The sequence below is a fragment of the Mustelus asterias genome, chromosome 21 (assembly GCF_964213995.1).
Source record: "Mustelus asterias chromosome 21, sMusAst1.hap1.1, whole genome shotgun sequence".
Lineage (NCBI taxonomy): Eukaryota > Metazoa > Chordata > Chondrichthyes > Carcharhiniformes > Triakidae > Mustelus > Mustelus asterias.
In genome coordinates this window covers 32,842,174-32,865,035 of record NC_135821.1, presented here as the reverse complement: position 1 = coordinate 32,865,035, position 22,862 = coordinate 32,842,174, and the positions used below count along the sequence as shown (strand labels likewise).

The 22,862-nt window shown below is 48.4% G+C and overlaps 1 protein-coding gene across 3 annotated transcripts in view; it reads left to right on the top strand.

The window, feature by feature from the left end:
- col16a1 (collagen, type XVI, alpha 1) overlaps nucleotides 1-22,862 on the top strand; it is a 425,594-nt gene that overhangs the window by 81,920 nt on the left and 320,812 nt on the right. For all 3 annotated transcript variants that reach the window (XM_078237703.1, XM_078237702.1, XM_078237701.1), the window contains exon 2: nucleotides 18,201-18,319. In XM_078237703.1, the coding sequence (XP_078093829.1) occupies nucleotides 18,238-18,319 (82 nt within the window). In that variant the 5' untranslated portion in view covers nucleotides 18,201-18,237. The remainder of the gene's footprint in view (nucleotides 1-18,200; nucleotides 18,320-22,862) is intronic.

The following is a 22,862-nucleotide window of genomic DNA, read 5'->3' as shown; positions in this document are numbered from 1 at the left end:
TCATGAATAGAATAGAATTGAATACCGACAGTGCAGAAGGAGACCATTCAGCCCAACGAGCCTGCACTGACAGCAATCCCACCCAGGCCCTATCCCCGTAACCCCACATACTTACCCTGCTAGTCCCCCTGACATTAAGGGACAATTTAGCATGGCCAATCCACCTAACCTGCACATCTTTGGACTGTGGGAGGAAATCGGAGCACCTGGAGGAAACTCACACAGACATGGGGAGAACATGCAAACTCTACACAGACAGTGACCCAAGGCCAGAATTGAACCCGGGGTCCCTGGTGCTGTGAGACAGCAGTACTAACCACTGTGCTACCGTGCCACCCATGAAGGGGTGGCATTAGTTGATGTAAACTCCAGAACGATTGCTGTGTGTTGCTGGGAGCTTTCACCTTTCATGTCTGCCTAGCCCGACTTTGTACAATGTGCCTGGGGCCTAAAACACAGTGTGAGCTGAAGCAGTTATAAATAACTTTAACAGTGAGCTAATGGAAGCAAATGGAAACCATCTGCTGTGAGAGGCAGTTTATTAGCACTTGGACACGAGGAAATAGTTAATCAAATCTTTATTTGTAGAAACCCACAGGAATATTCAGGACTCATAGCGCACGAAGCAATGGTGCCAAGAACTCACGTTTCTAAAGTAACAGAGAGCAGCACAATACGAATAAAACATTACTTGTTCCTGGAATGGGTGGTAGCATTTATTACTCATCCATAGTTGTCTTGACGATAGTTGTTTTTATAACTGATTGGCTCACTATAAATTGGTAGACCCTGTTGGAAGGCAATAGCGGGGACGCCCTCTTGGGGTCCTGTGAAGTGAATGTGATGTGGAGACTGAACACAGGCCTCGACAGCAAACTGCCCAATTCTCTTTTCATGCAAATGCAGGAAGGATTCATAGTTTTACAGCATGTTTCACAACCTCAAAATGTCCCAAAGTACTTTACAAGCAATTACATACCTTAAAAATGGAATCACTGTTATATTGGGGCCTTTTAGAGGTGAACGCTTTATCCCATCCCAATATTCACCATAGCCAAATGATCAGGGAGAATCCCTCTGGAGTGGTTCAGAGTTACAGGCAGTCTAGCTTCAGAAATGATGGCAGCTTCCTTTCCCAATAGGACATTAACAAACTAGGTGGCTGCTTATGAACACTCAATAGTCCATGACCAATTTTAGCTGGATTTATTGGATCAACAATGAAGTTTGCCGTAGTTAGATTTGGATTAAAGATTAACCGCCTTCCCGGTGAGTCATCCCTCCCGGACTGTGACGGTCAATTCAACCACAAGGGTTTCCACCTCATGGGACGCTGACCCCAGTATTGTGATGGGAAGGGCTGTTCCTCTAGAGTCTGCTGCATCTGAGCTAGGCTGGGAACTGAGAGGCCATCCATTTTACACAGTGTTTACAGCACAACAGGCCATTCAGCCTTTCTGCTCCATGGTGGTTTTCACATTCTACGCAAGGCTCCTCCCACACTACTTCATTTACCTCCCTCAGTGCCTCTATCACTTTCACCCTTGTGTATTTACCTGGCTTGCCCTTAAATAGATTCCAACAATGATTTGGATTGGGATGTTTTTCTTCAATTCCTTATTGGATTTAGTCATGACATTCGTCTTTATCACTTCTAGTCTTGATCTCCTCCACAAGTGGATTGAGCTGTCCTGACACTTGACAAAACCCATGTCTTGCAGCTCTAAATGGATGCAAGGGGATCCTTAAACTAGGTCAATGGACGGCACGGTGGCACAGTGGTTAGCACTGAGGCCTCACAGCGCCAGGGACCCGGCTTCAATTCCGGCCTCGGGTCACGGTCTGTGTGGAGTCATAGAGTCATAGAGGTTTACAGCATGGAAACAGGCCCTTTGGCCCAACTTGTCCATGCCGCCCTTAGTTTGGAGTTTGCACATTCTCCCCGTGCTTGCGTGGGTTTCCTCCGGATGCTCTGATTTCCTCTCACAGTCCAAAGGTGTGGGGGTTTGGTTGGTTGGCCGTGCTAAATTGCCTCTTAGTGTCAGGGGATTAACAGGATAAATATGTGGGGTTACGGGGATAGGGCTTGGGTGGGATTGTGGTCGGTTCAGACTCAATGGGCCGAATGGCCTCCTTCGGCACTGTAGGGATTCTATGATTCCAAATTCAAATTTCCCGCCAGCTGCCATTGGAGTGATGTGGCTTTGAGTATTTGAAATGCCTGCCTCAACTGTGGATTTCCCAGAGATTGCAATCTGCAGTAAGACGGGTAGATTCATGAAGGGTGTGTGAAACATGACAGGTCAGTCAGTTTGGAGGAAGTCTGTTGTGGAGATTGGAATGTTTTTGACAAGTCAGTTTAAAAGCTCTTGCCATTTTCAAATGATATAATTTATTGATGAGTTAAATCTGATTATTATATAATGATGGATCATAGAGCCCTTTCCTTAAAAGGTAAATGACAATTAAATTGGCCAGCATTGTGTAAGTGTTCACACGCATTAGAATACTCCAGTGGATAAAGTGCTCTTATGCATTCATCAGTATTGAAAATCAGATTTCAATAGGTTATCTGAACACAGTGCATCAATTTTTACATTAATTTAATGTCCAGACATCTATTACACCTTTGAAAGAAAAACTGAACAAATGCCAGATTTCTTTGATTGAAACAACATCTGTGGGGCCTTTAGGAGAAAGGTACAGATGGCCATCTGGTAACAAACTTCAGCTATTCTATTGTACTGAGCTTTTTAGGATATGTTTATTCAGTTGTGCAATGGAATCTCATTATAAATGCATGGCTGGTTTCCAACTCCAGTAATGGATTTAACTCAGTCGGGGTTGTTGACACAACTGTGAAGGGGACTATGTACTTTGCTGGGCAGTTTTATGAGCAGATAATTTGATTAACTGTTTTGAAGAGGAATTTGAATGGCGATTAATGAGAATTTGAAAGGAGTAAATTTTGTTTCAAGTGGACTTTCAATGGCTGGGAGTTGATAACAGTTTCATGTGATTTTGAAAGAAACAATCTTTGCCAGAAAAACAAATAACTGGAATCTGACCAGATGTTCTTTTTTATTTCATAGACTTCCCTGTATCATTGCAGGGCTCATGAGTTCTGTCTAGAGTGGATACTGCATGAATGGGTTTGGAGGGGACATGGTGGCATGGAGATAGAATGGGGTGTGGGATATATGAGGGGTATTGGGGATCATAGTTGCATGGAGGATGAGTGGGGGTGAGGGAGGATGAGGGCTGTGGGGCTTAACCGTGGTCCACAGAATTGGCCCAAATGTCCAAGTGATTGCAGGTGGGCCTGGAGACCATCTCTCTTCCCACCTTCGTCCTGCAGGAGATGGTAGATCCCAGACCCCAGCCCACCCTGACTCCACAAGGTGGCCGTACCATGTGTGTTCAATCAAACCTCAGCAACGCAATGTTGGGAAATGACCCCACTCATGATTCCTGAGCCCATGATGAAAATCTGAACCATTCTACCCTCTTAAAGCCTCTCCGAATCAGAATGTAGAAAGGATGCAGAGGTCCTGAAGAGGCACAGAAAGGAATTCACAAAGATGATACCTGAGCTTTGAGGTTATATTTGTCAGGAAAGGTTGAACAGGACTGGACTCTTTTTGACAGAATGAATACAGGCTGTGTGCTAACCAGATTGAGGTCTTGTACACTACACCCTTACTAATAAAGCCCAGGATTCTATATGCTTCATTAACTGCTTTCTCAATCTGTTCTGCCACCTTCAATGATTTATGCTGATAAAAATCCAGTTCCCTCTGCTCCTGCGTCCCTTTAGAATTATACCCTTTAGTTTATACCGTCTCTCCATGTTCTTCCTACCAAAATGAATCACTTCACATTTCTCTGACTGAACTTCATCTGCCACCTGTCTGCCCAGTCCACCAACCTGCCGCCATCGCTTTGAAGTTCTACACTGTCTTCCTCACAGTTCACAATGATTGCAAGTTTTGAATCATCCGCAGACTTTGAAATAGTGCCCTGTGTACCGAGGTCAAGATCATTATTAAATATCCGGAAAAGCAAGGGTCCCAATACCAGCCCCTGGGAACTCCACTACAAACCTTCCCACACCCGGAAAACATCCATTCAGAACTACCCTGTATTTCCCATCTGGGCTCGTGGTTTATCTCTGTATTAATTAGCCCCTCCCCTCATCCCCAATCAACTCTCAAGCTAAGACAGAAAGATCGGAGTATTTTCTAAACAGTGAGAAGCCAGACATTGTCGAGAAGCAGAGAGGTTGACGAGTCAAGGTACAGAAATCTTTAAGTGTTGGTGACTGGTAAAAAACATAATTCGATAGGCTCCTTCGACAGCAACTACCTAACCTGCGGCCTCCACCAATCAGAAGATCAAGGGAGCAGACACGTGGGAGCACCACCACTTGCAAGTTCCCCTCCAAGTCACTCACCATTCTCATTTGGAAATATATCGCCGTTCCTTCGCTGGCGCAGGGTCAAAATCGTGGATCTCCCTCCCTAACAGCACCATGGGTGTACCTCCACCACACAGACTGCAGTGGTTCAAGGCAACTGGAGAATTAAAATTTAATTAAATAGGTCAGGAATAAAAGAGTTACTAAAGTAACGGTCATTAGCTTATTGTGAAAAGCCATCTGGTTCACTAATATCCTTTAGGGAAGGAAATCAGCCACTTTTACCCGGTCTGGCCTACATATGACTCCAGACCCACAGCAATGTGGTTGACTCTTAACTGTCCTCTGAAATAGACGATCATGTCACTCCATTCCATCAAATTGATAAAGAAAGAACTCGAAGAAGAATCAAACTGAATCAACCATCTGGCATTGGCAGAGGCATCGAAAACAAGAAGGGGACATCCTGTCCAATCAACCCAAAAACATCCTCTTTAAGTAACATCTGGGTGGGATTTGTGCCACAATTTAGAGAGTTGTCCCACAAACCAGTCAAACAACAGCCAGACGTAGTCATACTCAGCGAATTATACCTTGGAGCCAATATCCAAGCTTACTCCATCAATATCCTAGGGTATCTCCTGTCTCACTGGTAGGACAGGACCACCAGAGATGGCAGTAATGTGCGATACAGTCAGGAAGCAGTGGCCCCTGGTAATCCTCAACATCAAAGCCGGAACCCAATAATGTCCTGCGGCATCAGTGCGAATGTGGACAAGGACACTTCCTGTTCATTAGCAGCTACTGCCCCCCCTCGACTGATGAAACACTGTCACTGGGTCAACACTCTGGAGCTGACTCTCTAACAGCACGGTGGGTGTACCTACACCACATGGACCACTGCAGTTCAAGAAGGCGGCCCCGCAGCACAGTCTCGAGGGCAATTAAGGATGGGCAATACTTGATGGCATTGTCGGCAATGCTCACGTCCCATGAACAGCTGAACAAGAACAAGCCCCCACCTAGTTTTCCACCAAATTGGAGACTGGGAAGAGGTTAAAAGGCAGATCTTGTATTTATACAGCACTGTCCATGGCCTCAGGAAACTCTAAATGCTTTCACATGCAGCAAGATATTTTTGAAACATGGAGAGTCATTTTAACTTGACCTCACTCAGTGCAGAATTAACCCGATTGGATCACTGCTCCGTTTTCCCCAATTCATCCATTCACCACTCAATAGATTAGAATCAAATAACCCTTGTTCTCACTGTTGGAATCTGGGAGATATGGCAGCCAATTTATCCACAGCAAACTCCCACAAGCAACAGGGTGATAATGATAAAATCATTTCTTTCAGTTCTATAGATTAAAGGATAAATATTGGCCATGACATCAGACATAATACGGCGGCACGGTGGCACAGTGGTTAGCACTGCTGCTTCACAGCTCCAGGGTCTCGGGTTCGATTCCCGGCTCGGGTCACTGTCTGTGTGGAGTTTGCACATTCTCCTCGTGTCTGCGTGGGTTTCCTCCGGGTGCTCCGGTTTCCTCCCACAGTCCAAAGATGTGCGGGTTAGGTTGATTGGCCAGGTTAAAAATTGCCCCTTAGAGTCCTGGGATGTGTAGGTTAGAGGGATTAGCGGGTAAATATGTGGGGGTAGGGCCTGGGTGGGATTGTGGTCGGTGCAGACTCGATGGGCCGAATGGCCTCCTTCTGCACTGTAGGGTTTCTATGATTCTATGAATACCTCGGCCTTCCTTCAAATAGTATCATGGAATTGTTTATATCCACCTGAGAGGGTAGATAGGGTCTCAGTTTAATGTCTCACCTGAAAGGAGACACCTCCGACACTGCAGCACTCCCTCAGGATTACACTGGAATGTCAACCACATTTCTACAATGGGAATTGAACCGACAGATTTCTGACTCAGACTGGTAGTGTTAATACTGAGGCATAGCCCACAACAAAATAGAGATTTGATTTATTACTGTCACCATACAGTGAAAAGTATTGTTTCTTGCACGCTATACAGACAAACATACCATTCACAGAGTACATAGGGGAGAAGGAAAGGAGAGGGTGCAGACTGTGGTGTTACAGTTATAGCTAGGGTGTAGAGAAAGATCAGCTTAATATAAGGTCGGTCCATTCAAAGGTCTGATGGCAGCAGGGAAGAAGCTGTTCTTGAGTCGCTTGGTACGTGTCCTCAAACTTTTGTATCTTTTTCCCAAAGGAAGAAATCATAGAAACCCTACAGTGCAGAAGGAGGCCATTCGGCCCATCGAGTCTGCACCAACCACAATCCCACCCAGGCTTTACCCCCACATATTTTCCCGTTAATCCCTCTAACCTACGCATCTCAGGACTCTAAGGGGCAATTTTTTTTTTAACCTGGCCTATCAACCTAACCCGCACATCTTTGGACTGTGGGAGGAAACCGGAGCACCCAGAGGAAACCCACGCAGACACGAGGAGAATGTGCAAACTCCACACAGACAGTGACCCAAGCCGGGAATCGAACCCAGTTCCCTGGAGCTGTGAAGCAGCAGTGCTAACCACTGTGCTACCGTGCCACCCATCATGATGATGAAGGTAGAAGAGAGAATGTCCGGGGTGCATGGGGTCCTTGATTATGCTGGCTGCTTTTCCGAGGCAGCGGGAAGTGTAGACAGAGTCAGTGGATGGGAGGCTGGTTTGCATGATGGACTGGACTTCGTTCGCAAAGTTCCTTGCGGTCTTGGGCAGAGCAGGAGCCATACCAAACTGTGATATATCTGGAAAGAATGCTTTCTATAGTGCATCTGTAAAATGTGATGAGAGTCGTAGTGGACATGCCGAATATCCTTAGCCGCCTGAGAAAGTAGAGGCATTGGTGGGCTTTCTTAACTATAGCATTGTAAACTTTGATGAGAGTCGTACGAGACTTGCCGTATCAGTGTAGGCCAGTCAATGGATATTTGGCTGTATTGATGGATTGATGCATTGATAGAAAAATACAATGTCCTATTCCAATAATACTGGATGAGAAATGATTGGTGCTACTGTCCTGGATGATGTTGATAATTACAGCAAGTTGACTGATGGGTTCTTAATGAGATTATAACCCAGCTTCCCATCATCAGCCAGCCTTATTAGCTGAGAAATTTGGTAGCGTCCATTTTCAGGCACATTATTTGCCGAGTGCTAACAGCGTGTGGGGCAGTCTGGGGAGCCAGAGTCTCTGGACTTTGGACGCCGTTATTATGTCAATGGGGTTGGGGAGGACACACGGCCGTGCAGCAATTTTCCGGTAAGGGATGGGATAAGATCCTGAGGGTCTGTGGGAGAGATGGCTGGGCCTTGTAGTGCGATCAGAGGGAGGGCTGACAGAGCAGATGATGAAGGTTACAGTAGTCTGCAGTGTTATTCCAGGTAACAAGTGCTGGCTGGTAAAGCGAGCTGGAGTCTTGGTTGTTATGTGGAATATTTACCGTTTTTTCAATTCCATGATATTTTTAGTGTTGGTTTTCTCAGAGTTACTGGAGGCAGGAACTGAATGCCTCAAAGGGAAAGCAAACTGGCAAGAAAGAATAGAATTAGACCCCTAATTTGCATATGTTAATGACCCAATCCCTGCTTCACACATGGGGAAAGAACATCTCTTGTTTGGCTTTTATTAAAATGGATCCTGCACGATCCACACCAGAATCGTGTGAGCATGTTGCAGACAGCATTCTGGACACAAACTGATACGGATAGTATCAGAAAACTGGGCACTAATCAAATTTAATTTTGATTTGATTCATTATTATCACATGTATTAGTATACAGTGAAAAGTATTTTTTGTTGCATGCTGTACAAACAAAGCATACCATTCATAGAGAAGGAAACATTGATGAGAGTGCAGAGTGTAGTGAATCATAGAATCCGACAGTACAGAAGGCCATTCGGCCCATCGAGTCTGCACCGACCACAATCCCACCTACGCCCTACCCCCACAACCCCATGCATTTATCGCAGCTAATCCCATTGACACTAAGGGGCAATTTAGCACGGCCAATCCACCTAACTCGTACATCTTGGGACTGTGGGAGGAAACCGGAGCACCCGGAGGAAACCCACGCAGACACGGGGAGAATGTGAAAACTCCACACAGACAGTGACCTAAGCCGGGAATTGAACCCGGGTCTTTATAGGACGGGGCATAGAGTATAAGAGTTGGGGTCTGATGTTGCAGATGTATAGAACGTTGGTTCGGCCGCATTTGGAATACTGCGTCCAGTTCTGGTCGCCACACTACCAGAAGGACGTGGAGGCTTTGGAGAGAGTACAGAGGAGGTTTACCAGGATGTTGCCTGGTATGGAGGGGCTTGGTTATGAGGAGAGATTGGGGAAACTGGGGTTGTTCTCCTTGGAAAGACAGAGGATGAGGGGAGACTTAATAGAGGTGTATAAAATTATGAAAGGCATAGATAGGGTGAACGGTGGGAAGCTTTTCCCCGGGTCGGTGGTGACGTTCACGAGGGGTCATAGGTTCAAGGTGAAGGGGGGGAGGTTTAACACAGATATCAGAAGGACATATTTTACACAGAGGGTCGTGGGGGCCTGGAATGTGTTGCCGGGCAAGGTGGTGGAGGCGGACACACTGGGAACGTTTAAGACTTATCTAGACAGCTATATGAACGGAGTGGGAATGGAGGGATACAAAAGAGTGGTCTAGTTTGGACCAGGGAGCGGCGCGGGCTAATTGTTCCTTGTTTCTCGTTTCAAGGCTTCATTCTATGATCATCTTGCTGGTGCCAGTACAGAGCGAGACTGCGGATAGTTGGGAACCTGTCTCGGGGGCAGGGAATTCATATGGTGTTCGTGGAAGTGGAAATGACTAGGGTTGGGAAGCATTTTCCGATCGGGGCCATTGTGATCTCCTGGACTCGTTTCGATCGCCTCAGGGGGTCGGAGAGGAATTTCCCAGATTTTTTTTCCCCATATTGGCCCTGGGGTTTTTCACTCTGGGTTTTCGCCTCTCCCTGGAGATCACATGGTCTGGAATGGGGGGGTGGGGGTGAGTTAATAGGTTGTAATGAACAAAGCATCGTAGCTGTGAGGGACAGCTCGGTGGATAGGATATTGGTATGTAGATAGGCTGGAAAATTGGGCAGGGATCCTGGTTTCAGGATTCAATCCTGGACCGGGGAGCGGCGCGGGCTTGGAGGGCCGAAGGGCCTGTTCCTGTGCTGTATTGTTCTTTGTTCTTTGTCTCTGGCGCTGTGAGGCAGCAGTGCTAACCACTGTATCACTGAACTCCCCAGACCACTGTACCACCATGCCGCCCAGTGTTACAGAAATATTTAGGGTGTAGAGAAAGATCAACTTAATGCGAGGTGGGTTCATTCAAAAGTCTGATGGCAGCAGAGAAGAAGCTGTTCTTGAGTCGGTTGGTACATGACCTCAGACTTTTGTATCTTTTTCCCGATGGAAGAAGGCGGAAGAGAGAATATCCAGCCCGTTGACTTTGTGGAGTCAAGTTTGGAGGTAATTACCAGATATCGCACCGTCAAAGAATGCTGTCAGTGAAGACCGAGTGGCCACGCGATGGTGCGGGCTACAAGAAGTGTCCAATGTTGGAGTGCGGGAGTTCTCCCCGGAGCGCGGCCAGAGTACAAGCATGGAACAGCTAAACTCAGTGACTGAATAATGTATTGTTTGTTACAATTCGACAATCAACATCACATATTGGCAAATAATCAGCTGTACAGTGTGGTGTCAATGTCGCAATGTCCTCACTACCTGTGGAGCCCCCTCTCCAGCACTACCCCCTTCTGCTCCGCCCCCCCCCATCCCCCTTCAGAGAGCTGAGACAGGGAGGGGAGCTGGGGTGGCTGGGGGAAGGGTGAACAACTGTTTTGTCCCATTTGGACCACACAGTCCAGCTTTTGAGCTTAATAACATAAACTTTCTTTGTGGTAAAGCAGTGAGCATAGGGTTAACTTTTAAAACACAGCTCCCTTTGTGTTTTGTACTGATCCATGAAGTAGAGACTTTCATAATTAAAATTTTAATTTTCCGTGGCTGAAGAGTGAGTATTTGGATGCACGTCAGTCACCTCCTCCTTTACCCTGTCCCTCATCCCTTACACCCTCTTCACCCCCTTCTCCCTCTCCCTTATCACCTCCCTCTTCCCCATCTCCTCCCTCTCCATCATCCCCTCCGTCATCCCCTCCCTCTTCCACATCCCTTTCCCTCATTCCCTCCCCTCCCTCATTCCCGCTGTTCCCTCTCCCTCATTCCCTTCTCTCCCTCATTCCCTCCCCTCCCTCTCCCTCATTCCCTCCCCTCCCTCATTCCCGCTGCTCCCGCTCCCTCATTCCCTCCCCTCCCTCATTCCCTCCCCTCCCACTCCCTCACTCCCTCCCCTCCCTCTCCCTCATTCCCTCCCCTCCCTCATTCCCTCCCCTCCCTCTCCCTCATTCCCTCCCCTCCCTCATTCCCGCTGCTCCCTCTCCCTCATTCCCTCCCCTCCCTAATTCCCTCCCCTCCCTCTCCCTCATTCCCTCCCCCCCTCATTCCTGCTGCTCCCTCTCCCTCATTCCCTCCCCTCACTCATTCCCTCCGCTCCCTCTCCCTCATTCCTTCCACTCCCTCTCCCTCATTCCCTCCTCTCCCTCATTCCGTCCCGTCCCTCTCCCTCATTCCCTCCTATCCCTCTCCCTCATCCCCTCCCCTCCCTTTCCTTCATTCTTCCCATCACTCTCCCTCATCCCCCTCCCTCTCTCTTATCCCCCCTCTCATTCCCTCCACTCCCTTTTTTTCCATCATTCCTCCCTGTCCCTTTCTCTCTCCCTGGCCCTCACTCTCTCCCTCCTCTCCCCTGCCCTCCCCCTCCCTCATCTCCTCACTCTCCCTCATCCTTTCCCCTCCCTCTCCTCCTCCTCCTGCACTTACTATTCCTCACATCCTCCACCCTCCCTCTCACCCCCTCCCTTTCCTGATCCTCCGGCTCTCCCTCGTCCTGTGCCTATCCTGCTCCCTTTTGCTTCTGGACTGAGCAAAAGCTGCCAATTGGAGGGGCCAAAGTAAACAGCTGGAGCTGCCAAATCAGTGAGTGTCGGTTCTGTCTGCACAAATTGGCTCCTCCGTGTTTCCCTTCCAGGTTTGTCTCAAACTCCTTGCCTGCTCTGAAAAAGCCTCGTTCCTGGGAAAGAGCTTCCTTGTTGGTAAAGTCCCAGGAAGTTACCACTCTGCATGAGCGGCTGCGGTTAACCGTAAAGCAGACACAGAACCCCCTAACCTCTCCACAGAGTTGTGAGTGTCAGCTCGGGGCTGAGAATCTTCACTCGGGATCTCTGGAATGCTAACTCTGTCACTCACATCAATGGGAAGCGTTCTTTTTAAACTTTAAATTAAATAATTTGTGTTTTACTAAACAGAAACGGAGGTGAGTGCACGCTGGGATAGTGTAGAGGCAATTCCCTTGACTCCCAGTCTGATAGATTTGAAGGAATAACAGAAAGTGACTGGTGCCTGGGCTGAGAGAGCTGTTCTCAGTCAGACTGGCGCTGGAGTGCTCTGCCTGGCCACCGTGCAGTGCCCTGAGCATTACTTCATTCTTATTTTCGATTGCACTTCTCCTGAAGACGCTGCAACAAAACTTGGTTATCACTTCCCCCTCTGGATGTGGGCAGCACTGGCGAGGCACATTTGTGTCGGGGGAAATGGCCAACTTCAGCCACTCTTTGTTACTTGTTATTGGAAGGGTTCTTCGTGTGGTTGTGTGTGGTTATTGCCGTGTGTTTGTGTGTGGTCATTGGGTCTGTCGAGGATGCTAGGCTCAATGCTGTCTGGGTTCAGGCACATGGACTGGCCAATATCTGCTGAGGATGCAGGGTTACCAACCCTTCTAGAAATAAAGACTGCTTTCCTGGCTGCTGCTCGGAGCAACACACAGAGAGAACAATCAAAGATGCTTTGAAGGGACGGCATGGTAGCACAGTGGTTAGCACTGCTGCTTCACAGCTCCAGGGACCTGGGTTTGATTCCCGGCTTGGGTCACTGTCTGTGTGGAGTTTGTACATTCTCCTCGTGTCTGCGTGGGTTTCCTCTGGGTGCTCCGGATTCCTCCCACAGTCCAAAGATGTGCGGGTTAGGTTGATTGGCCAGGTTAAAATTGCCCCTTAGTGTCCTGAGATGCGTAGGTTAGAGGGGTTAGTGGGTAAATATGTAGGGATATGGGGGTAGGGCCTGGGTGGGATTGTGGTCGGTGCAGACTCGATGGGCCAAATGGCCTCTTTCTGTACGTAGGGCTTCTATGATTCTGTGATTTCGAAGAGAGTGCAAGATAAATGCAAAATACTGCGGATGCTGGAATCTGAAACAAAAACAGAAAAATGCTGGAAAATCTCAGAAATAGAAATCATAGGATCCTACAGTACAGAAGGAGGCCATTTGGCCCATTAACTCTGCACCGACAACAATCCCACCCAGGCCCTATCCCTGTAACCCCATACATTTACCCAGCTAATCCCTCTAACCTATGCATCCTGGGACACTGAGGGGCAATTTAGCATGGCCAATGCACCTAACCTGCACATCTTTGCAGTGTGGGAGGAAACTGGAGCACCCGGAGGAAACCCACGCAGCCACAGGGAGAACGTGCAGACTCCACACAGATAGACACCCAAGCCGGGAATCCAGGTCCCTGGAGCTGTGAGGCAGCAGTGCTAACCACTGGGCCACCGTGCCTCCCTTAAAGCCGCCCAGAGCTCTGACGAAGGGTCATCCAGACTCGAAACATTGGCTCTATTCTCTCTCCACAGATGCTGTCAGACCTGCTGAGATTTGCCAGCATTTTTCTTTTTGTATTGAAGAGACTGCATCTCCTCTCAGTCCTGTTCAGTATTTATGCTTTTAGTTAGTTGCGCTGTAGCAATATAAGTTATTGTTTGTGATGGGAAAAAGACTGATTGGGTGGAGCAGTTGGAGAAAGGAAGTCATGTGATGACATTAAACTGGAATGGCTAATCGTGTGATGGTGAAATCTGGTGATTTCTTTAATCAGCTCCATCGGAATGGAGGGTGTAGAGGAAAGATGTGGGGTAGATGATTGCGACGAATTGCTGAACTTCAGTCAGAGTCTCACTAACTGGGCCAGTCTCACTCTTCACAGTGGGGCAATTATCCCAGGACCAACAAGAGAAATGATGGCGAGATGATCAAAGTGTAAAGGCCTTTATAGAGGAATCATGAGGGCAAAAGGGAGTCTGAATTGTAGCATATCCTGAACCTGCTCTGCACCTTCCAGTTATCTATGGACTGTCTCCCCATGTGGCAGAGATATTGGCCTGGATGTTCTCTGGGTTGGGCCATTTGGGGGGGTCCTTTAATGGTGGAACCAGATTCCAGAATTCCTGCCCCCATTCCCATTTCCGGTGTGGAATAGGATGGCAGGTAACCAGCCAGTACGTAGCACTCCTGCCCTTGCTGTCTCCTTTGCGGGTTTGGGTGGTTCAAACACCTGCACAATTTTGGTCTAGGCCATTATCTCCACCACATGGTGAGTTGGGGCCTCTCTGTAAATCAGTCACAGCCTCTCAGAGGAGTTGTGGACAATAGGAAAACCCAAGTCTCGAGACATCAACCAGAACAAAAAGATTCCCATTGAAATACATTGGCCCCCTTACCTCCTGTCAATCAATCACATCCATTCACAATATCATTGCTAGAAGCTTTTCTTCACTTCATACCATCTAATCTTGGGTTAATAAGAACATAAAAACATAAGAAATAGGAGCAGGAGTAGGCCATCTAGCCCCTCGAGTCTGCCCCGCCATTCAATAAGATCATGACTGATCTGAAGTGGATCAGTTCCATTTACCCACCTGCTCCCTATAACCCCTAATTCCCTTACCGATCAGGAATCCATCTATCCGTGATTTAAACATATTCAACGAGGTAGCCTCCACCACTTCAGTGGGCAGAGAATTCCAGAGATTCACCACCCTCTGAGAGAAGAAGTTCGTCCTCAACTCTGTCCTAAACTGACCCCCCTTTATTTTGAGGCTGTGCCCTCTAGTTCTAGCTTCCTTTCTAAGTGGAAAGAATCTCTCCACCTCTACCCTATCCAGCCCCTTCATTATCTTATAGGTCTCCATAAGATACCCCCTCAGCCTTCTAAATTCCAGTGAATACAAACCCAATCTGCTCAGTCTCTCCTCATAATCAACACCCCTCATCTCTGGTATCAACCTGGTGAACCTTCTCTGCACTCCCTCCAAGGCCAATATATCCTTCCTCATATAAGGGGACCAATACTGCACACAGTATTCCAGCTGCAGCCTCACCAATGCCTTGAACAGATGCAGCAAGACATCTCTGCTTTTAATAGATGCTTAGGCAGTGGAAAATCTCTTCAAAGAAAGAGCAGCTTATTACAAGGTAATAGAAATGTCAAATAATGCTTTTCCTCTCTACTGCAATGGATATTGCTTGTTGTGCAGTAGACTAAATACATTGGTCATTCTGGGAGCTCAGCCAAGCATTCATAATGAGGCCATCGATTGAGCATGCTTTGGCTGATACAGTTGCCAGTTGGCTGTGCTTGATTATCACTTTTAAGAAGTTGTAAGCTGAGCTGTTTTTTTCCCAAAATATCTTTCAAGGCCTATGCTTATTGTGTCGGTTTTAGAATTATTCCATTGCCAGATTTACCAGTGGTTCATTGGTACATTGTGGATACTGTTAGAGTGGGTATGGAAGATGCATGGAGAGAATGCAATGCAGCTTATGAGGGGTCATTGTGAGGGCGCGGGAGATGCGAGGGGGCATGGTGAGGTCATGGAATGTGTGTAGAGTGGGTGGATGGTTGAGGGGACTGAGGGGTGAGAACTTGAGGGGCTGACATTTATCATTCCAGTCAGGCTCAGGTCCCAGTAAACAGAGGTGGCTGAGCCATCTGCCCGCCCCCATTACTGCCTCCCCAAGCAGTGATCTGGTTCAAAATCTCCAACCTCAATCCGTCCCATCTCAAACCCATTCACTTCTGACTTCAATAGCGGGAGGGTGGGAAAGGACAACCAATCCACTGACAGGGGTCTAATTGGTCATTTTCATACAATCCCTACAATGTACAAGGAGGCCATTCAGCCCATCTAGACTGTACTGACTCTCTGACAAAGTATCTTACCCAGGCTGTCTCCTCCACCCCATCCCCATGATGCCCCACATTTAGCATGGCTAATCCATCTAACCTACACATCTTTGGAGTGTGGGAGGAAACCGGAGCACCTGGAGGAAACCCACACAGACATGGGGAGAACATGCAGACTCCGCACAGACAGTCACCCGAGGCTGGAATTGAACCCGGGTCCCTGGCGCTGTGAGGCAGCAGTGCTAACCACTGTGCCATTAAATGTTTTATTAAAGCTTTGTGCCTCGAGCACCTTCTCTATTTTAGGTTTAACTCTGGTTAGCTGTGTATCCAGGGCCTCTGGAACAGGAGTGTTTCCGCTACACCCCCTTGTCCCTGCAACTAAGCTGCCTCTCCTCCCCCACTCACTTGCTCCCCCTGCCACCCCAATGAGCAGCCGTGAAAATCCACTCATTCCTGAGTTCCTGACCTGACCATTCCGATCCCACCCTCCTCCCCACCCATCCCTCCTGTTGTTTCTGATTCCTCCCACCCCTGTGCTCCTCGGCTGCAGTCTCTGATCCCATCCCTTCCCCCCCAGCAAGACTTCTGAACTCTCCTCCCAACCCAGACCACCCTGAGTCCTTTCCGACACAAAAACAGAAAATGCTGGAAAACCTCAGCAGGTCTGACAGGATCTGTGGAGAGAGAATAGAGCCAATGTTTTGAGTCTGGATGACCCTTTGTCAGAGTTCTGCAAAGTCAGTGGCCTGATGCTAAAGGCCTACCCACCCAATGGCCAACCAGCTTCTCATAGATAAGAAATAGGAGCAGGAGTAGGCCATTCAGCCCTTTGATCCTGCTCTGCTGTTCAACATGATCATGGCTGATCCTCTATCTCAATGTCATACTCCTACACCCTCCCCATATCCTTTGGTACCTTTGGAGCTAGAAATCTATCTATTTCCTTCTTAAATATAGTCAGTGACTTGGCCTCCACAGCCCTCTGTGGTAAGGAATTCCACAGGTTCACCACCTTCTGAGTGAAGACGTTCTTCCTCATCTCAGTCCTAAATGACTGCCCCCATACCCTGAGACTGTGACCCCTTGTTCTAGACATCCTCCCACAGCCAGAGGAAACAACATCCCTCCATCTAACCTGTCCAGCCCCGCCTGAATTTTATACGTTTCAATGAGATCCCCTCCCATTCTCCTAAATTCCAGTGGGTACAGGCCTAGCCAACCCAATCTCTGCTCATCGGGCAATCCTACCATCCCAGGAATCAGTCTGATGAACTGTCTGAATCTGGCTCTGTGTGGGAAACAGACTGTGTTCATCACATTGTGCCCTTAAATTCAGCAGGACATTCTCCCCAACTCCCTCGCTGGGAGTATTGGGGCTATTGTACAGGGTGATTTTCCTGGGACACACTCTGAGCAAAGATTCCACACAGGTTTAAAACAACTCCACATGCTGGAACTGAATGAGAAAGTGGACAGCTGTAACTTTGAAATCTGGTTTCTATACTGGGGTGGATTATAATGGCTGTTCCTGCTTTTCCTGGGTCTGATTATGTCCCAATCTCGCTGATCTGTCTGCGGCTCTTCCCCCACCACCCCCCCACTCCCCGCTCTCCCGCTCCCCACACCAGCCTCAGCCACATCCTGTTCTCTGTCGAGCAGTTGCCTCCCTATACTGTTGCTATTTCCATTGCTATGTCACTGTTCAGGCCTGTCCTGATTGAGTTTGGTCACCAAGGGCACAGGCTGAGGGATAGTTTCTTAGCACTGAGCTAGGACACATTCTCTACCTATCCAGAAACAAAATAGCTTCAACCTCCCCCGAGTGTCCACAGGGTCACTTCCCCCCCCCCCTCCGAGTGTCCACAGGGTCACTTCCCCCCCCCCTCCGAGTGTCCACAGGGTCACTTCCTCACCCCCCCCCCCCGAGTGTCCACAGGGTCACTTCCTTCCCCCCGAGTGTCCACAGGGTCACTTCCTTCCCCCCCGAGTGTCCACAGGGTCACTTCCTTCCCCCCGAGTGTCCACAGGGTCACTTCCTTCCCCCTGAGCGTCCACAGGGTCACTTCCTTCCCCCCGAGTGTCCACAGGGTCACTTCCTTCCCCCCGAGTGTCCACAGGGCAGGGTCACTTCCTTCCCCCCCCCGAGTGTCCACAGCGTCACTTCCTTCCCCAAGTGTCCGCAGGGTCACTTCCTTCCCCCCGAGCGTCCACAGGGTCACTTGGGGCATTCGATGGAGTTGTTTAAAATTCTGAGGGGTTTTGATGGAGTAAATAAGGAAATATTGTTTCCGCTGGCAATATGCACTGTTAATATGCTAATATCTTAATAATAACTCTTAATATGCACTGTATCCAGAGGGCACAGATTGAAGATAATCAGCTAAAAAGATAGAGAGAGGAGGAGAGAGCATGTTTGACTCTGAGTTATTGTGATCTGAAACACACTGGCTGACAGCGAGGTAGAAACAGTCAATAATAACAGTCACAAAGCAATTGGGTAACTAACTGAATGGAAAGGTTTAACAGAGCCATGGCAATTGAAGGAGAATGGAGTGGGATTGATTAGCACAGAGGTTTGATGGGCTGAATGGCCAGTTTTTGGTTGTTGGTTTGGAGTATCCCAGTGACCTGTCTTTCTCTCCATTCTGTCCAGGTGATGGTTAAGCGTTGCTGACAGATATTGATGCAGAATGTGGACTGTTCTGATCACGATCCTGTGGGTGTCCATCAGAGCTCAGCCATCAAAGGGAGGAGCGCTGACTTCGCACAGAGGTAAGGAAGTCTCCTTCACTGTCATGGTGAATATCTAACTGCTGTCCAGCTCCCCACCTCAGGCTCAGTGGGGAGCAGGGCTGAGTGTCAGGGCCAGAGGTCAGAGTTCAGGGAGCAGGGGTCACTGTCAGGGTCAGAAGTCAGAGTTCAGGGAGCAGGGGTGAGTGTCAGGACCAGAGGTCAGAGTTCAGGGAGTGTCAGAACTAGAGGTCAGAGTTCAGAGAGCAGGGGTGGGCGTCAGGACCAGAGGTCAGAGTTTAGGAAGCAGGGGTGAGTGTCAGGATGAGAGGTCAGAGTTCAGGCGCAGGGCTGGTCATCAGGACCAGGAGTTAGTTTCAGTTATCTAGAACAAGGGTCAGTGACTTGGACCAGGTGTCACTGAGCAAGGGAAAGATTGGGACAAGAACTCAGTGACCAATCAATGGGATCAGGGGCCAGTGAGCAGAAGCAAGGAGAGCGATAAAAGACAATCCACCCTCACCTCCCCCCCCCCCCCCCCCCCACTCCCCCCACCCACCCCCCAGCAGCCACATCATCTCCCACTGTTTCAGAGTATATAGAATCTTAGAAAATGACCAGCAATGCATCCACTATTTCTCGGGTCACTTCCTTAAATACTCTGGGATGTAGATTATCAGGCCCTGAGGATTTATCCGCCTTCAATCCCATCAATTTCCCCAACACCATTCCTCTACTAATACAGATTTCCTTCGGTTCCTCTCTCTCACTAAACCTTGTGTTCCCCAACATTTCTGATAGGTCACTTGTTTCCTCCTCTGTGAAGACAGAACCAAAATACGTATTTAGTTGGTCAGCCATTTCTTTGTTCCCCATTATAAATTCCCGTTTCTGACTGTAAAGGACCTACATTTGTCCTCTCTTTTTCTCCTCACATACCTCTCGAAGTCAGTTGTTATGTTCGCTGCAAGCTTACTCTTGTTCTCTATTGTCCCCTTCTTAATCAGTCCCTTGGTCCTCCTTTGCTGAATTCTAAACTGCTCCTAATCCTCATGTCTATTGTTCTTTTTCAGGCCAATTTGTATGGCTCTTCCTTGGATCTAATACTATCTCTAATTTCCTTGTAAGCCACGGTTTGGCCACCTTTCCCGCTTTACTTTTGTGCCAGATAGGAATAACAATTGTTGCAGTTCACCCATGCGCTCTGACTGTTTGCCATTGACTATCCACCATTATCCCTTTAAGTAACGTTCCTCAATCCATCACAACCACCTTGTGCCTCGTAACATAGTAGATTCCTTCATTAAGATTCAGGACCCTCATCTCAGAATCAACTAGGATAGGAATGGGACAGACCACTGAAACACGGGGTGGGAATGGAAGAGACCACTGAAACACGGGGTGGGAATGGGAGAGACCACTGAAAGGGGCGGCACGGTAGCACAGTGGTTTGCACTGCTGCTTCACAGCTCCAGGGACCTGGGTTCGATTCCTGGCTTGGGTCACTGTCTGTGTGGAGTTTGCACATTCTCCTCGTGTCTGCGTGGGTTTCCTTCGGGTGCTCTGGTTTCCTCTCACAGTCCAAAGATGTGCGGGTTAGGTTGATTGGCCATGCTAAAATTGCCCCTTAGTGTCCTGAGATGTGTAGCTTAGAAGGATTAGCAGGTAAATGTGTAGGGATATGGGGGTAGGGCCTGGGTGGGATTGTGGTCGGTGCAGACTCGATGGGCCGAATGGCCTCCTTCTGCACTGTAGGGTTTCTATGATTCTATGAAACACGGGGTGGGAATGGGACAGACCACTGAAACACGGGGTGGGAATGGGATAGACCACTGAAACACGGGATGGAATGGGACAGACCACTGAAACACGGGGTGGGAATGGAACAGCAGCACGATAGCACCGTCATTAGCATTGCTACCTCACAGCGCCAGGGATCCGGGTTCGCTTCCCAGCTTGGGTCATCATCGGTGTGGAGTTTGCGTGTTTTCCCCAGTGTCTGCGTGGGTTTCCTCCAGGTGCTCTGGTTTCCTCCCACATTCCAAAGATGTGCGGATAAGGTGGATTGGCCATGCTAAATTACCCCTTAGTGTCAGGGAGACTAGCTAGGGTAAATGCATGGGCTATGGGGATAGGGCCTGGGTTGGATTGTGGTCGGTGCAGACTTGATGGGCCAAATGGCCTCCTTCTGCACTGTCGGATTCTATGAGAAGATCACTGAAACACAGGGCGGGAATGGGAAGAGACTCCAGTCGCACAGGGCAGTATTTTACCACAGGGACTGCAGCTTTTCTACATGGTGACTCAGCACCACAAAGTCAAGGGCATCCAGGGACAGGCGAAACATGCCAACGATGTTAATAACATCCAAACCCAAAGAATTAAAAGATTGATTGTCCTGCTGCTGGTCGTGTGCGAGCACTGTAGAAAACTGAGGAACTGGCAGTGATCAGATGCAGCAGATCTGATCTCCTCGGTGGTGTCTGTTCTGTGGTATTCTCAATTCTGGTGTACTGAGCACTGTCTGAGTTGACAGTGCCTTGAAGCAAGTTTCCAGTCAGAGTTCAGAGATAGGTTAAATACTTTGGAAGAAGTGAAGGATAAAAATCAGACATCAGCAAGCACGTTCCAACTCGCAAAGAAGGTGGCTAGCTGGCTTTGTTAGCCCCACACAAACAGCGAACACCAGCTGAGGATAGGGATCTCAGCCTTGACATTCATAGAATCATCGAATCCCCACAGTGCAGAAGGAGGCCATTCGGCCCATTGAGTCTGCACCGAACACAATCTCACCCAGGCCCTAGCCCCATCACCCCACGTATTTACCCTGCTAATCCCCTGATACTAGGGTCGATTTAGCATGGCCAATCAACCTAACCTGCACATCTTTCGGGAGGAAACCGGAGCACTCGGAGGAAACCCACGCAGACACGGGGAGAACGTGCAAACTCCACACAGACAGTGACTCGAGACTGGAATTGAACCCGGGTCCCTGGCGCTGTGAGGCACAGACTGTAAGTAAACGCAAAATAGAATCACAGCACATGAGGAGGCCACTTGGCCCATCGTCTCTGTAACCAGCCCTCTGAAGGAGCAATTTACCAATGCCATTCTCCCTCCTTTTCCTCTAACTCCGCACATTCTCCCTTTTTGGAAGTCCTTGTTGAAAGTCTCGATTCAACTGCCTCCACCTCACTCAAGCAGCGCATTGCAGACCCCAACCACTCGCTGTGGGAAAGCATTTTTCCTCATGTATCCAACGCTTCTTTTACCAATTAAATCTGTGTCCTCTGGTTCTCAATCAGTTTCTCCCTATCTACTCTGGCCAGATCCCTCGTGATTTTGAATACTTCTATCAAATCTCCTCTCAAACCTCTCTTCTCCAAGGAAAACAGTCCCAACATCTCCAATGGATCTATGTAACTGGAGTTCCTCATCCCGGAACCATTCTTGTGAATCTTTTCCTGCACTCTCTCATTCTTCACACCCTTCCCAAAGTGTGGTGTCCAGAACTGGACACAATACTCCAACTGAGGCCAAACCAGTTTCTTATGCAAGTTTAACATAACACGGCAGCTACAAGTTAAAGCACCACCCAACTCCAACATACCTCGGAGCAATCCTGGATAGGACACTGACCTTCCAGGAATACCTAAATCCAACTGCAGCCAAGCTCAAGTCCAGAAACAACTTGATTGTCAACATGGGCTATTGTTACCACCACCCTCTGAACCTCAGCACTCACACTTTCATACTCAGTAGCAGAATACTTCACCCCTGTTGATCAAGATCATCACATACACACGAGTTGATACCCAGCTGAATGTGACCATGGATATCATAATTGGAACACTGCAAACCCAGAGAACCATAGATGACCAGAGATATTGAGGGTAAGATGGGGAGGAAAAGAAAGGCTTTTAGCAGCTACAAAAGGAGCAAATCAGCAGAGGCATTAAGAAAGAAATTACAAGAGCAAAGAAAGGATATGAGAAAGCTCTGGCTGGTGAAGTAGGGAAAATCACAAAATATTCTATAAGTATATCAATGGGAAGACGATAACCAGGGAAGGAGTGGGGGGCATTTGGGACTAAGGGGAATCTGTGGGTGTGAAGACAGGTTTTCCTCTGGAGGCTGCTGTCTGAGAGTCAGAAGACGGGTGTCTCTCTGTATCTCTGTCCAGAGGGGTTAAAAGGCTGGAGGACTGGTAACTCATGTAAGCCGGGTGTGTCTTTCTAACTGATTCTGAAGAAGTGTGTTTATGTCAATGGGGATATTGTTTAAACTGGAACTAATAGAGATAGCTAGCAGTTAAGAATTACATCTTATCATGTTTAAGTATTTCAAGCGGTAAAATTCAGTGCAGAAGGAGGCCATTTGACCCGTCGAGTCTGCACCGACTCTACAAAAGAGCACCCAGCAGCAGCACCTCCTCCCCCCCCCCCCCCCCACCCTAACCCTGTGACCCCACAGCTCAACCCCATCAATCTATCTAACCTACACATCTGCAGGAGGAAACCCACGAGACACATGGAGAACGTACAATCTCCATACTGACCGTCAGCTAAGGCCTGTGTCCCTGGCG